The following is a 12,709-nucleotide window of genomic DNA, read 5'->3' as shown; positions in this document are numbered from 1 at the left end:
GGAAAAAAAAAAAAAAAAAAAAAAAAAAAAAAAAATCACAGACATACGAACAAGCGGAGGAGGAGATATTCGGAAGGGAGGAACAAGGAAAGTAAAGATACCTCTGTGTTGGGCACTTAGGACGAGCTCTGGCTCCACCAAGCGCAGCGAAAGAGAAGAGAACAGAAGAAGAGTGAGAAAAAGGAAGAAAGAGATAAAGAAGGGGAAGAGATGCCACATCAAAACAGCTTTAATAGTTATAATGAAGAATCAACCACCGGAACAGAACAGATGCAGGGGGAGGTTAGATGGCGGCTTAGAAACCAGATTCACATCAGTAAAATGGGTAAAACTGGTTAAGGTATAATTTTGTTTTCTGACAGAAAATATTAAGAAATTTGTGTTCAACTAGTTTATTAAACCATCGCATTTCAATTTTGACTAACTACACATTTACTATGAGGACACCATGTGGTAAGAGCAATACACTGCATCACTTTTAACATCTGAACGGAAACTGCAGCAGGTTAGGCAGCTGCAAGTGCTAATACAGATATTCTTCATGCTATCAGAACAATTTGAGCAACAATGAGATCAGTTTCAAACATAAAAATTGAGGGCGTGGTCCATACCTGTCTGCCATTTGAGGAATGATATAGTGGCCATTTTTGTGATCTAAAAAAGAATGAGTGGTAGAGACTTAATGATTGTTTGAAAGCTACAACAGAATATACAGAAGCTCACAAATCTACACATCCCTGCTAAAATGATAATTTTCTATACGGTAGAAAAAATGTTGATAAGTATTTCAAAATGTTTGTCATTTTTGATGTGGCATTTATCTTGTGAAATCAAAGCGAAGAACAAATTAAACCTGTTCAAAAGGCAAACAGAGTAGAAGATAAAAGATGTGCAATGACCCAGTTGGATAAGCGTAAACAACATCATCTCCATCTGTCAATATTTGGCAGATGGATCTTTGATCAGATTATGAGGACATCTCTCGTCCATGAAAAATCATCTTAAGGCAGAATGCTACCATCCGCGTTTTTTTTCCCCTCTATTCTTGTGGTCTTTGTTGTTGGCTTCTTAAAATCAAATATACATCATGAAACATTTGCTCAAGAGGTGCTTTCATCAGACACAAGGTTTTGGGAAATGTTAGCTAGCCCTAGATATTCTTTTAGATATTCAATTCTGTCTTGTAATCAAACTCAAATGTGTCAGTCTTGTCTTATCAGAAACTTCGGGGAAATGTCCAGTTTTTCTTCAGTTTTAGTTAAAGGACTGTTCGACCAAGTCAATCGATTACCTGGTCGCCGGCCACAAAGGTAGAAGGCCAGTCTGTCCGTCAGCTCATACTGACACTCTACGAGACGCTCTGCTAGCTCGACGTGGCCGGCCTGCCTGGAAACAATAAACGCATCATCCTTTATCGTCGTTCACGCGACGTTCCAATCACGTTTCCAATGATTGTGTTTTCAGTTGTACCTAGCGTAGTCCATCGGTGTGCGCCTGTTGATATCAAGAGCTCCGGGATCGGCGCCGTACACAACGAGCAACTCGGCCTGCAGGATCTGCCCCGCCTTCGCTGCGACATGAAGCGGGGTGGTGCCTTTCTCCTGCAGCATCGAAAACGGACGCAAACACAAGTCACATCGCAGAACAGAGCTGGTTGCTGCTGTTTTGTTTTTGTTTATTTTTGTTAAGCTAGCAAGAGGATGTTTGTTTCCTGACCGGGTGGAAGAAGTTGGCCTGAGCACCGAGGGACAAGAGGCGAAGACACGTCTCTAAACTCCCAGTCCGCACACTCGAGTGAAGTTGCTAGCAAATAAAAGCAGAGAGGACATGAAGTGAGCAGAAACGGCGAGGCGAGACAGCAGTCTTTTATTAACCTGCTGGAACTCCCCAGCATCAGGGATCATTATACATCCTGCTGTGTCATCCAGAACACATCCTGCTGTGGGGGGGATTATAAGGAAGACAGAATGTGTGCGCACTTGTGTGTGAACGGTGGATAAAAGCAGCATTGCAGCTTGGGCCTGCTGCTTCACAGTATGAATAGGTCCATCTTTGCTAATTGGCTTAAACTATTCATAACCGCCGAACGTCTTACCCACCAGCTGAATGCAAGACGATGAAGGTCGACTCTGACATACTAGGTAATAAACTTTATTATTGCACATTTTTAATCAAAAACAGATTGAAGGTAAGATAGAAAAATGCTTTGTGTCCATTTCATCATTTCAATTAAGGGATAGTTTAATGTTTATAACAAGATCAATTTAAAAAATTGAATAAACCTGGAGTCAAATAATTTTGTTTTCCTTCTTAAAATATGGAGAAGGCAGAAGCAAAAACAGTCTGAAGTTCATTCAAACGGGTTCGATTTGCATTTGGAGGCCACCCCACTGCAAACGAAATGGATCAAAGGGGCTCTTAGTCCTAGAGGGATAAACTGCTCTTAGTTTGCCAAGTCAGCCGGATCCACTACTAACAGCTCAAATCAACACCATTCTCAACATCAAACCATTAAAAAAACATAAAATAAAATCCATTGTTATTCTTCAGTAACACTTCAATTGATATATTTTTGTTGCCAATCACAGCCAAACACCTCCATGGACTCGTCGGTCAGAAGTCGTCCATTTCAGGCGTCTTCTGCTTCTTTTCACTGACTTTTCAAATCTCGTCTAGTGAATTTCTTTTTATTAACCGTTTATTGATTCTGTATAAATGTAACTGTCTTAGTATTTATTTTTTGTCTTTTCACATTGGGATGAGGGATTATAACACGTTGTAACAAGTCATGATTTTTTTTCATCTAATAAAAATTTAAAAATCTTATCACTTGAAAGAGGATTTATTTACGACTAGAAACGCCACAAACAAGTTTCCAAAGAACAAAGTGCAAATTTCTGCAGTGAAGAAGGTTGTTGCTCAGCTACAAGCAGCTTTAAAGTGAGAGAAACAACAGCTATCCTGGTGTTGACTCGCAGACTACTGTCTGTGCTACTTGTACTTGGAGAAACAATTACTTCTCCATTCTGGATGTAAAAATCTGTTCAAACTGAAACCTGCAACATATTAGTAACAATAATGTGGTAAAACAAACAAAATGAGGATAAATAGTAAATAAAACAGTTTAAAAATAAAAAGTGAATCAGTGTTAAGTTACTTTTAGTTTTAACTGGAACATCGAATCCGACTTGATTATGAGAATCTGAAATATTCTAAGATCCAATGTTAGACACATTTTCACAGGGATTTGAAAATAATAGAAAGCTAAAGTTATTATGAGGAAAAATAAATGACATGGTCACGATTCTCTGCATTCAATAATTTTTTTCAGCAAACTGATCAGAATTTCTTTCCAAAACTATTACAGGCAATTGTCTGTGCGCTAAAGTCATATTGTACTTAGAAAGAAGGATGTAGGTGAATAGAAGTGAAATACTGACCTTACTGAGATCCTTTGTAGTGACACCATCATCATCCCGACATGGAAGCTTATGCACAAATGCCAACATCTGGTATTTGGCTCTGATGAACTCTGACTTAGCAGTACTGAACAAGAGAAGAACAGGAGATGATTAGCAAAAAGATCGTTCCCAGGGCAACACATGTAGCAGTAGTATGCCAAATAAAGACTGAATAATGATGCACCAATCCATTGGCTAGTTAGTGATCAAAATTGACAAATTTGCTCTTGATACAGTCTCTTCTGGCAATCAGCTGGTAAAATATTTCAAAACTAAACTATTTTTAGGTGTGCAAATAATTACATTTTTATACACCTTGTTTTGAGTTTGGTAAAAAAAATAAAAAATAAAGGGACATATGCTCTGATATGACAGGGGTGATATTGTTGTCCTTTCATTTTCTGTTGGATTAAAATCTTTAACTCCTACCACAGAACCTGCTGCACATTTAAATGTTTGATACATTACGACTGTTGAATTGAATTAAAACAAAATTAACATTGATTGATTGATTTGTGTCGTATTCCTTGGAATGTCTGAACAAGCAAAATAAGTATCAGCGAGGCAGATCATAACAAAACTGGAAATTAGGTTTAGGGAATCTCTGCAATCCCTATCTTTGCTTCTTGCTGCAAAATACATTTTAGAATCACAATGTAGCTGCAAAACCAATGCATTTTTGGTTCAGTGAAAGTGCCAATATGAATACAATTGTTGTACTTTGACCATAAAGAACTTTCTATTCCTTCCACTTTCATACCTTCCTATTACGTGAAAAAAAAAAAAGCTAACACTAAAATATAATAAAAACTGAGAGTCAAGGATTATTTTCACATTTTGTACATAAACTCCAGCAGCAGATAAATGGTCTCTGAACCAGAGCTGATGGGATACAACAGTTTTCCTACTCGCTTTGCAAATCTCAAATTCAATGAGTTGTAAAAGGGAATACTTCTTCCAGATTTATACAACTTGAAAGAAATGCGAAAATATTTTTTTCCTTCAGATCAAGTTGCTGTTGTTTTGACCCTCCTATAAACACATTTCAACCCAAAAGAGGCCAAATAATATACTGGGACAAAACGTCTGTGAGAGCGGAGTAAGAACTGCAAGAAAGCAGAACCATAAATAATAAATAAAGGTCAACATTTTGCAGAATTTAAAGTATCAACTCAGAGAACCTGCTCTTCGTCAGTGAAAACATTAATTATGCTCACAAACGGCCAATAATTTGAGTGTCTGTGTAATTTTGTGTATTTTAAAGTCGTGTACTTACTGGACTTTGTCCTGAGGGTTTGGTTTCCTTCGACCGCTCTGCACCTGTGCAGGGTCCAGGAGACTGTGTTCCCATATGGAGTTGGCTCCATTACTGGCCAAAGTCTGAACCATCTGCAGTGAAATCAATGAGACGATTCCGTGAAGGTTCATCATCATAAATCCAGGAAACTTCTCCGTTTTCCTACTTCCTCCAGAGACGGTCTTCAGCTCTCAGCTCTTACCTGGAGTAGTGTTGGAGGCCATCCACTGTGCCTCAAGTGCTTTACTATGGAAATATGGCGGCCCAGGCTGCGGTGGACTGAACAGCACTCATCACAGATCAGAACCCCTCGGTTGATGCTGGCCCAGCCCGGGTCTGTCGAACAAACGAAAAGATGCACAGCACAATCAGTGGATGTGTGTGTGACAGACCTCCCGGCTTAGTACGTCAGCTTCCTGGTGCAAAATTGGAGCTGATGTCTAGCAAATCATCTGGAATCTGAATTTATTTTCCAGAACTGCATAAAAGCTGATGTAGCAATATGTCCACAAAAAAAGTAAGTGTAAAGAGATCGTGATCTAAATACGGCAAACTGATTAGAGGTTGAGTGTCTCGAGGTAAACAGTGGGTGGCACCAGCTGTCCCCCTGGGTGCTATTTAACCAAAACAAAAAAAGGGATGGGGGTTGCCACGGGATGATGTCACAATAACACTTCCTAAACAATGGAAACGGGGACAGACTTACTTTTGATCATTTTATTCTGCTTATCCAGAATAACTGAAGCAAATGTGGAAAATAGAGGGAACAATTACAAACTTTGCTGCTCTTCCTGGAAAGCTGCAATCCATGCTCTGCTTACAGTCAAATCCAATACACTTTTGTTTCATCAATAGACACAAAATGGCTAAAGACAATTGAATGAAATCAGCTCTGACCTTTCAATGCAGTACATTTCGGAATGGCACTGCAACCTTGTTAATTTGCTTTTAGAGTTTTGAGTGTCCGGTGCATGCGGTAAGCATCTTTTGTTAATCGCATAAGATTGACAATTGTGATAATATATCAAAGTGTTTTTACACATGCAAGTGCTGAAACTTTGTGGATGTGCAACAATACATTACAAATAAAAAAAGCACTCTTAACCTTTACATTTTCTTTTTTGTTTATTTACAACAAGAAATGTTACTGCAGCTTGATGTGACAGCAAAGCAGTGCTGAATTGTGAATTTGAATAAAAGGATACATGGTTTTCAAACATTTTTACAAACAAACATATCTGAAATGTGTGGAAACCATTTGTATTCATTGCATTTGTAGAAATACCTGCATTCCTTGAGGGAAACTTTCCATTAGATATTGACGCTTCGGACTGATTTTCAACTAAAAATAGCTCAAGTTCAGTCAAACTGGATAGATTGTCAATGAATAGTGGTTTTCCAAGCCTTGCCACAGATGCTCCAAGTTGAAATATAGGCTTAATCTTAGCCATTTGATCTAAACCAGGCATGTAAAATCACAGTCCAGACAAAATGGGATAAATCCATGAACCAAAACTCCTGAATTATATCTGAATTGATTCTTCAGATATAGTTCTGCAGTTTAACTAATGACAAATATTTATTTTGGATGTGTTGAAGCAGAGAGGGATCTAAAAGTACAACAGCAGGACATTAGCCTGTAGTGATTGGAGTTTGATATCCCTGACCTAAGCTGTTCCCCTCGATTGAAAAATCGATTTATTTACTGCATGTTTATGTCTGTTAAGGTTGAGATGGAACGGCACTGAAAGCAGCCCTTTAAACCATTCAGACGAACACAACAGAGACACAATTAAAACTGTCAGATGACTTATTACCCTGCAATAACTCAGAAATAGTTTGGATGTACTTTTATTTCTTTCCTACTTACGGAAAGTTTCTGTTTATATCATAGGTTTGTGGTGTCTTTCTATACTAAAAAAAAAGATATAAAATGTCTGATATTTTACAACGAGATATTAATATTCATGGAAAAACCTTATATAACCTTGTATTAAAGCAGAAAGTACGGCGGCCACCGTAAGAAAGGCTTACAGTATTCAATTACGCCGCATGAACTGATCAGTAGATTATTGCGAGCGAACGCAAAACCTTTTGCGAAGGAACGCAAAATAAAACAAAAATCCCCATGTCCCCTGGAGGGCTCCGTAGAGTTCAACTCGACATCAAAATACATCTCAAATAAACATAAAACCTGCAAACAGTGAAGCCTTGTGCACACTTGCAATGTGCCACACACGTCTCTACTGAAGGACACGATTGTCGGCCTTTTCATGTTTAGCTCTTGTGTTCTCTCAGCGCCCCACGCCAACCCGTATGCATGCATTTTTACGCATCTACTTAAATACGTGCCGACAAATCTTACAGAAAAAAACTCCTCATTTATAAAAACTGATGATGTATTGTTCTATCCCAAACTTTGAGATTTTTTGGGGGTTTTTTTTGAGGACATCTGTGTCTTAGCGAGACTTTTTTTAGTATCTGTGTGGAGACAAAAACAGACCCAACACACACTTAACCCAGTAGCTATGGGTACAGGGGCCTGCAGCGGCCAAAATGTTTGAGAAACAATTATGTGGTTATGCCTACATGCAATTTGATCCGCATCTCAGGGGCAAAAATAAATAAATAAAAAAATCACGGGGTCCAAACAATCTCTGGAGCCTTCAAAGAAAAAAAACAGATTACATACAGGTTGAGTTTTTACTTACAAGGTGCTTCCAAAATGTAACATGTTTTTTTTCCCCTGATTTAAAACAAATTACATATACATATATATATATATATATATATATATATATGTATATATATAAAAAACACTGAAAGACAAATCATCGAGTCTGGACTACATTCATACTCTCAGGACCTTGATGATGTGGTGAGCAGCACACAACTTAGCACACTGATGTCAAAACAAGTATCTCCACATTTAGCTGCAAATAATGCAAACACACACTCATCCTCTGTCTGCATTAGTCACTCTCAAACTGGGATAAAACTGTCCTAGTTCAGAGTATTAATGGAGCTAAAAAGGTTCATCATATGATGAACCAACACACTTGGACGTTTTGTTTGCCACCAGAAAAAGCTGCAGCAAATGCAAAACAGCTCTGATGAATGCCGTTTGCCTGGTTTAGAAAACCAGCTTCAAACTTCAGAGAGCAGCAATTTAATTACTTAATCTTTAAAATAAATATAAAATCTCTTAGAGCTTAGGCTACCCACTCCGCACCCACCAATCAATGTGATGGCTACACACCATTAAGCTATTAGACCTGCATAGACTATTAGCGCTGCTTTATTGGCCAAAGCTGCTGAATGACATAATTTTGCCTAAAACTGCCCCCAGTTTGTGAATCCAGAACTGACAACTGTTTATTGAAGTGTTCATAAAGCCTGCCAAAGGCACTAAAACAATAAGGACTAATGATGAATAACAGGATCAGAAAAAGACAAACGCCACCAAACACATCTTGGCAAGCCCAACCAAACGAGAGTCTCAGTTTCTAAAACAATCAATGTTCTACTAAAAGTTTAACAAGGATGACAATATGATTCATAGCCGCTATAAAACTGTGCACAAAGTGTGACATTAAAGGCACCCAAGACTTGGTCAGAATCAGGAGAACAAGTTGTGCTTTGAAGCAGAGGCAACCAGAGATCCCCTTGTGCGACACAAAGCACGGTAGCAGCGGGGTGGCATGTCACCAGAGGTTAGGTGGACGTTTTGCTGAATGGACTGACAGTCTGAGTTCACACATGTCTACCCTAAGGAGGATATGCTCCCACAGATCTGATACAAAACATGCTGCAAGTAGCAAGAAACACTCATCGGCATGAAAATAAATAATTTCATTATAAAAAAAAAAGTAATAGAAACATGTAAATTATGCTTAAATATAAACAGGATTCCCCTTTTAGCTATATTGCTAGTTAATCTATGAAAAAACGGATGCGTTACTCTAACTACAATGTCAGACCACTCAAGAAAATAGGAGCTCACTTCCAGTTGGTCTGATGTCAGACATTACATTAGAGTAAATGTAAACGAGAAGCAAAAGGTAAGACAAACTGGCGAAACGTGACAGCAAAAACTGGTTCAAAAGGGTGGGATTGTAATAGTTATTTGGCTGTGAATGACTAATTTTGCTTACATGTGGTTATATTTGTGAAAGTGAACAAAAAGGTTTGTCTGAAGTCAATCAACCAAATTGTTTTTGATCAGCAGATCAAATAATGGAAAATCTTTTTTTTTTCCCTCCCCATTTTTAAATACCTGAAAACGAAGAAAACAATCATTTCTGGTATTTAAGCAATTGTTGGAGACTACTAAAAATAAATAAGGATATTACTAGTGATTAAATGCTATTATCTTGACCAGTGTTTTTTGTGTTTATTTTATTGACTATTAGAGTAAAAAAGGGAGGGAGAAAATCTGGAATCTGTCAAAATTGGAATCAGGTCAGGCAAAGAAAATTGAAAATCAATGTTGGCCGGGAAAAGCATGATCAGTGCATCTGTTAAGATAATTTTGCAACACATCTCCCTGCCCTTTTGTCTCTTTCCATCTCATTTAAAGGGCTCCAGGGGAAGGAGTCATTCAGGTCATAAAAAGGATCCCATACCGAATGGATTAAAGGTTAATGTGAGCTTTTTAAAACCTATTGCTAGCGTTCAATATTGTGTTCTGCAGTACTGAACTTTTTCATTTAACGCCATATACTGCCCACTCCCCAAGTCTAAAAATGTAATTAAAAATATGAAATTATATTCAAATATTATAACTTTAACTTGGGTTTCAATGGGACTGCTGTCAAATGCAGTCAAGACTACGAGGTGGCAGCAACTTACCATTTAGCGAAAGTTAGCAGGAATGGCTAGCGTCCTAAGCTAAGCTAGTCGTGTTCGGTACGCAAAAACCAATACCTAAAAACAAATTTCACCAATAAAATTGGTTACTTTTAAAGATTAGTGTGATCTAATAAGTCAGGGCATCTATCCTGACCAAAAAAAAAAAACAGCAAAGAAAAAGCAACATCGCCAGCTAAGCTAAGCTAACTTGTAAAGGGGTCCATCCCTGTCAGGAAAATCAAAACAAACGTCCCTCCAAGCATAAATCTGACACCCAAATCTTCCGCTGCGGTGAATAAACCGGTCCTCCAAACATACCATCATAGTCAAATCCAGCCTACTCAGTAATTTTTTACATTATCACTGTACAGCTGTTAGCTAAATGATGTTCCCTTGTCCGATAACACGCCTATTTTTCTCTATTTATTTTGGGCCTAAGCGAAGCTCAGGAGTCCAGGCCGTTTTCCTGCTTTGCAGACCCCATGACAGTGACAGAAACCTCGGCCCCGTTGGCCCACCACGTCGGCTTTCCTATGTATTGTTCCGACACAATGGTCTATTTTTATGTATCTACCCCCTCCCTACCTGGCGCACTGCAGTCAGCGCAGACTTCAGTCCTGTGCAGCTTTCTTGACATCTCGAAGGTGGCTGAAACCGAGAGGTGGATGTCTGAGCCGATGTGAACGCTCGCTCCGTCTTTCCTCCCCCTCGAGCCACCGACCGACCGACGTCTGCCGTCAATCGCTTGCGGCTCCTGAATCCCCGGAAGCCGGGTGGCGTGGTTTGCTTTGCCGGCGGCCTGAAAACTGATTTTCCAGTTGCTTCGTGGGTCTCTTTCTGAACTCCAAGTCTAGAGCCAAGTTAAGTGGACACAGTTAATGTCTGTAAATGAATCGCATCTTGCTAAGAAGCTACATGCGTTAAATTAAATCTGGCCCCTGCATTGCCTGCGATTCACCGAGAGACGGCAGCTCTCCACCTGCCACTTTGTCTGTATGGTAAGCTGTTTGTATCATTATTGGTTCGAAGTACCCCCATTCCTTATCTACTTATTCCCATTTTGTCCCTTCATAGTTGGATTTTATACCAGTAAATAAACAATTTCGTATAAATGTCATATGACATTTTAAAAATAAATTAAATATGTAAAATTTTATTTAAAATACTGAAATCTCAATTAATTTGTGCTCCAGTCAATTTTGGTTCGGTTTTCAATATGAGCTGTTCCACTCTTATCAAATATTTCAAATTATTATCTCAGGTCTAACCCAAAATAGAAGTGTAGTAGATATTATTTGTTGGATAGGCATGTTTCTTTGCAAAGGTTTATTTATAAAATGTAGCAAGTTACTGTCAATTGTCAAAACAAGTAAACATAAGATTGGTGTCTTCTCTTTTGATTTTACTCTTCAGGGGTCGCCACAATAAAATTATCCGTCTCCAATTAGTCTTATTGTCTGCATTTTGTCCTCTCACACAAACCAACTTATTTTCCTCTTTCACCACATCCATAAATCTATTTTTTTTTTAGCTTTCCCTCATCCTCCTGGCTCAAACCTTTGCATCCTTTTACCGAAATGACCACAGTCTCTCCTCTGAACATTTCCATACCTTCTCACTCTGGCTTCTCTGACTTTACCTCCAAAACATTCCAAAGAGAAACTCAACATGTTGAACTCGGCAGCCTCCAGTTCTGCCTACTGTCTTTTCCTCGTCAACTCTGTCTCTAAACTGTTCATCAGCTCAGGTCTCACTACTGTCTTGTACGCCTTTCCTTTCAATCTTGTTGATACTCTTTTGTCACACATGACATCTTTTGTCACCTATCCCAACCTGCTTGCACATACTTCTACACTCTTTTTCTACACTTTCTGTCACTCTGAATCATTAAGCCTAAGTACCTAAAGTTTTATACCCTCTTTACATCTACTCCCTGCAAGGTCAGCGTTTTACTTGTGCCACTCCCATTTACACACATGTATCATATCTAGTTCTGCAGCCTGTCCATCAACAAAAGCAATCCTTGATGCATTCCAAACTCCACCTTGAACGCCTCTGTCACTCCTACAGCACACCTCACTACTGTCTTACAGCTCTGATACATGTCCTACATCACCCTAACCTCTCTGCCAGCCAGTCCATACAACACCACTGTAGATGACACATTTTCATACCCGGAAAGGTCAAGATGATTGGATTTGAAGTTGTGAAATGCTGCTCTTTTGTCCAACTAACTAGTATGAGCACATGAGTTCCTCAACAAAGGCAAAAGTCCCACTAGTAGCACTAGCCAAACGGCATTACTCTTTTTTGAAACATTAGTCAACAACTGGCTAAAACTATTCTGGTCTAAACAATAAATTGATTACAGGAAAATGTAAAATTTGTTTCCAGGAAAAAATACGGGGATGTGTTTTTCTATCCTATGCCTACTACGCTGTTGAGAGAAGGCTGGAATAGAGTCTACAGAATAGGAAGTTTTGTCTGATAACAACTTTATACCAAAATCTTACCATTGCCAGCTGCTGGTATACTCTTACTGATTATCTTCTTATATTTTTAGGGTGCTAATTTAAGGGTCACTGGGAAACTTGAGGGCAGATTTAATTAAACTTCTAAGTTGGGGTTTTCTGTCAGCTGATTTACTAGTTAAACATTGTCTTTGACTCACTCCAGTCTACTCATGGACAAGTGTATCTACTAGTATTTTGCCTTTTCTTGAAGGACTGCTGTTCTCACCAAAGAGTCAATATTTTGCAAAGGAAAATTACTATTATGAGTTAGTTTTATTTTGTGTTTTTTAAGTAGTGCTCCAAAATATTTAACTGAGCAAGCATCTTACTAGTGAAGTGTACAAGAATAATGTCTATCATCAAGAACTATTATATACACCAACGGCTTGCCAAAACGTATCCAACATCCATGGGAGGACAGGGCGGGTCGATCCTGTCATTCCTACCGTGGGCTGGATGAACCCCTAACCCCACAGGCATCAGGTTGCCCCAAATAAAAAGTATAAGATGGAAACTGCCTAGTACGATTGAGACTAAATATTTTATAAGCCTGTAGCTGTCTATAGTCCTGTTTTGTCATCCATACG

The 12,709-nt window shown here is 38.7% G+C and overlaps 1 protein-coding gene across 3 annotated transcripts in view; it reads right to left on the bottom strand.

The window, feature by feature from the left end:
- The window catches only part of git1 (G protein-coupled receptor kinase interacting ArfGAP 1), a 23,536-nt gene extending 12,932 nt beyond the window's left edge, over positions 1 to 10,604 (bottom strand). Inside the window, exons 1-9 of one of the 3 annotated variants that reach the window (XM_007566754.2) lie at positions 10,195 to 10,604; positions 4,961 to 5,094; positions 4,738 to 4,850; positions 3,441 to 3,546; positions 1,717 to 1,803; positions 1,471 to 1,601; positions 1,292 to 1,386; positions 612 to 654; positions 102 to 128 (exon numbers count right to left, since the gene is read on the bottom strand). In XM_007566754.2, coding sequence (XP_007566816.1) covers positions 102 to 128; positions 612 to 654; positions 1,292 to 1,386; positions 1,471 to 1,601; positions 1,717 to 1,803; positions 3,441 to 3,546; positions 4,738 to 4,850; positions 4,961 to 5,094; positions 10,195 to 10,246 — 788 coding nt within the window. In that variant the 5' untranslated portion in view covers positions 10,247 to 10,604. The remainder of the gene's footprint in view (positions 1 to 101; positions 129 to 611; positions 655 to 1,291; positions 1,387 to 1,470; positions 1,602 to 1,716; positions 1,804 to 3,440; positions 3,547 to 4,737; positions 4,851 to 4,960; positions 5,095 to 10,194) is intronic. The other 2 variants (XM_007566756.2, XM_007566755.2) reach the window with 2 other exon arrangements.
- Positions 10,605 to 12,709: the final 2,105 nt, after the last annotated feature.

This window comes from Poecilia formosa, unplaced genomic scaffold (assembly GCF_000485575.1).
Source record: "Poecilia formosa unplaced genomic scaffold, Poecilia_formosa-5.1.2 Scaffold198, whole genome shotgun sequence".
Classification (NCBI taxonomy): domain Eukaryota; kingdom Metazoa; phylum Chordata; class Actinopteri; order Cyprinodontiformes; family Poeciliidae; genus Poecilia; species Poecilia formosa.
This window is presented reverse-complemented; position numbering and strand designations above follow the sequence as displayed.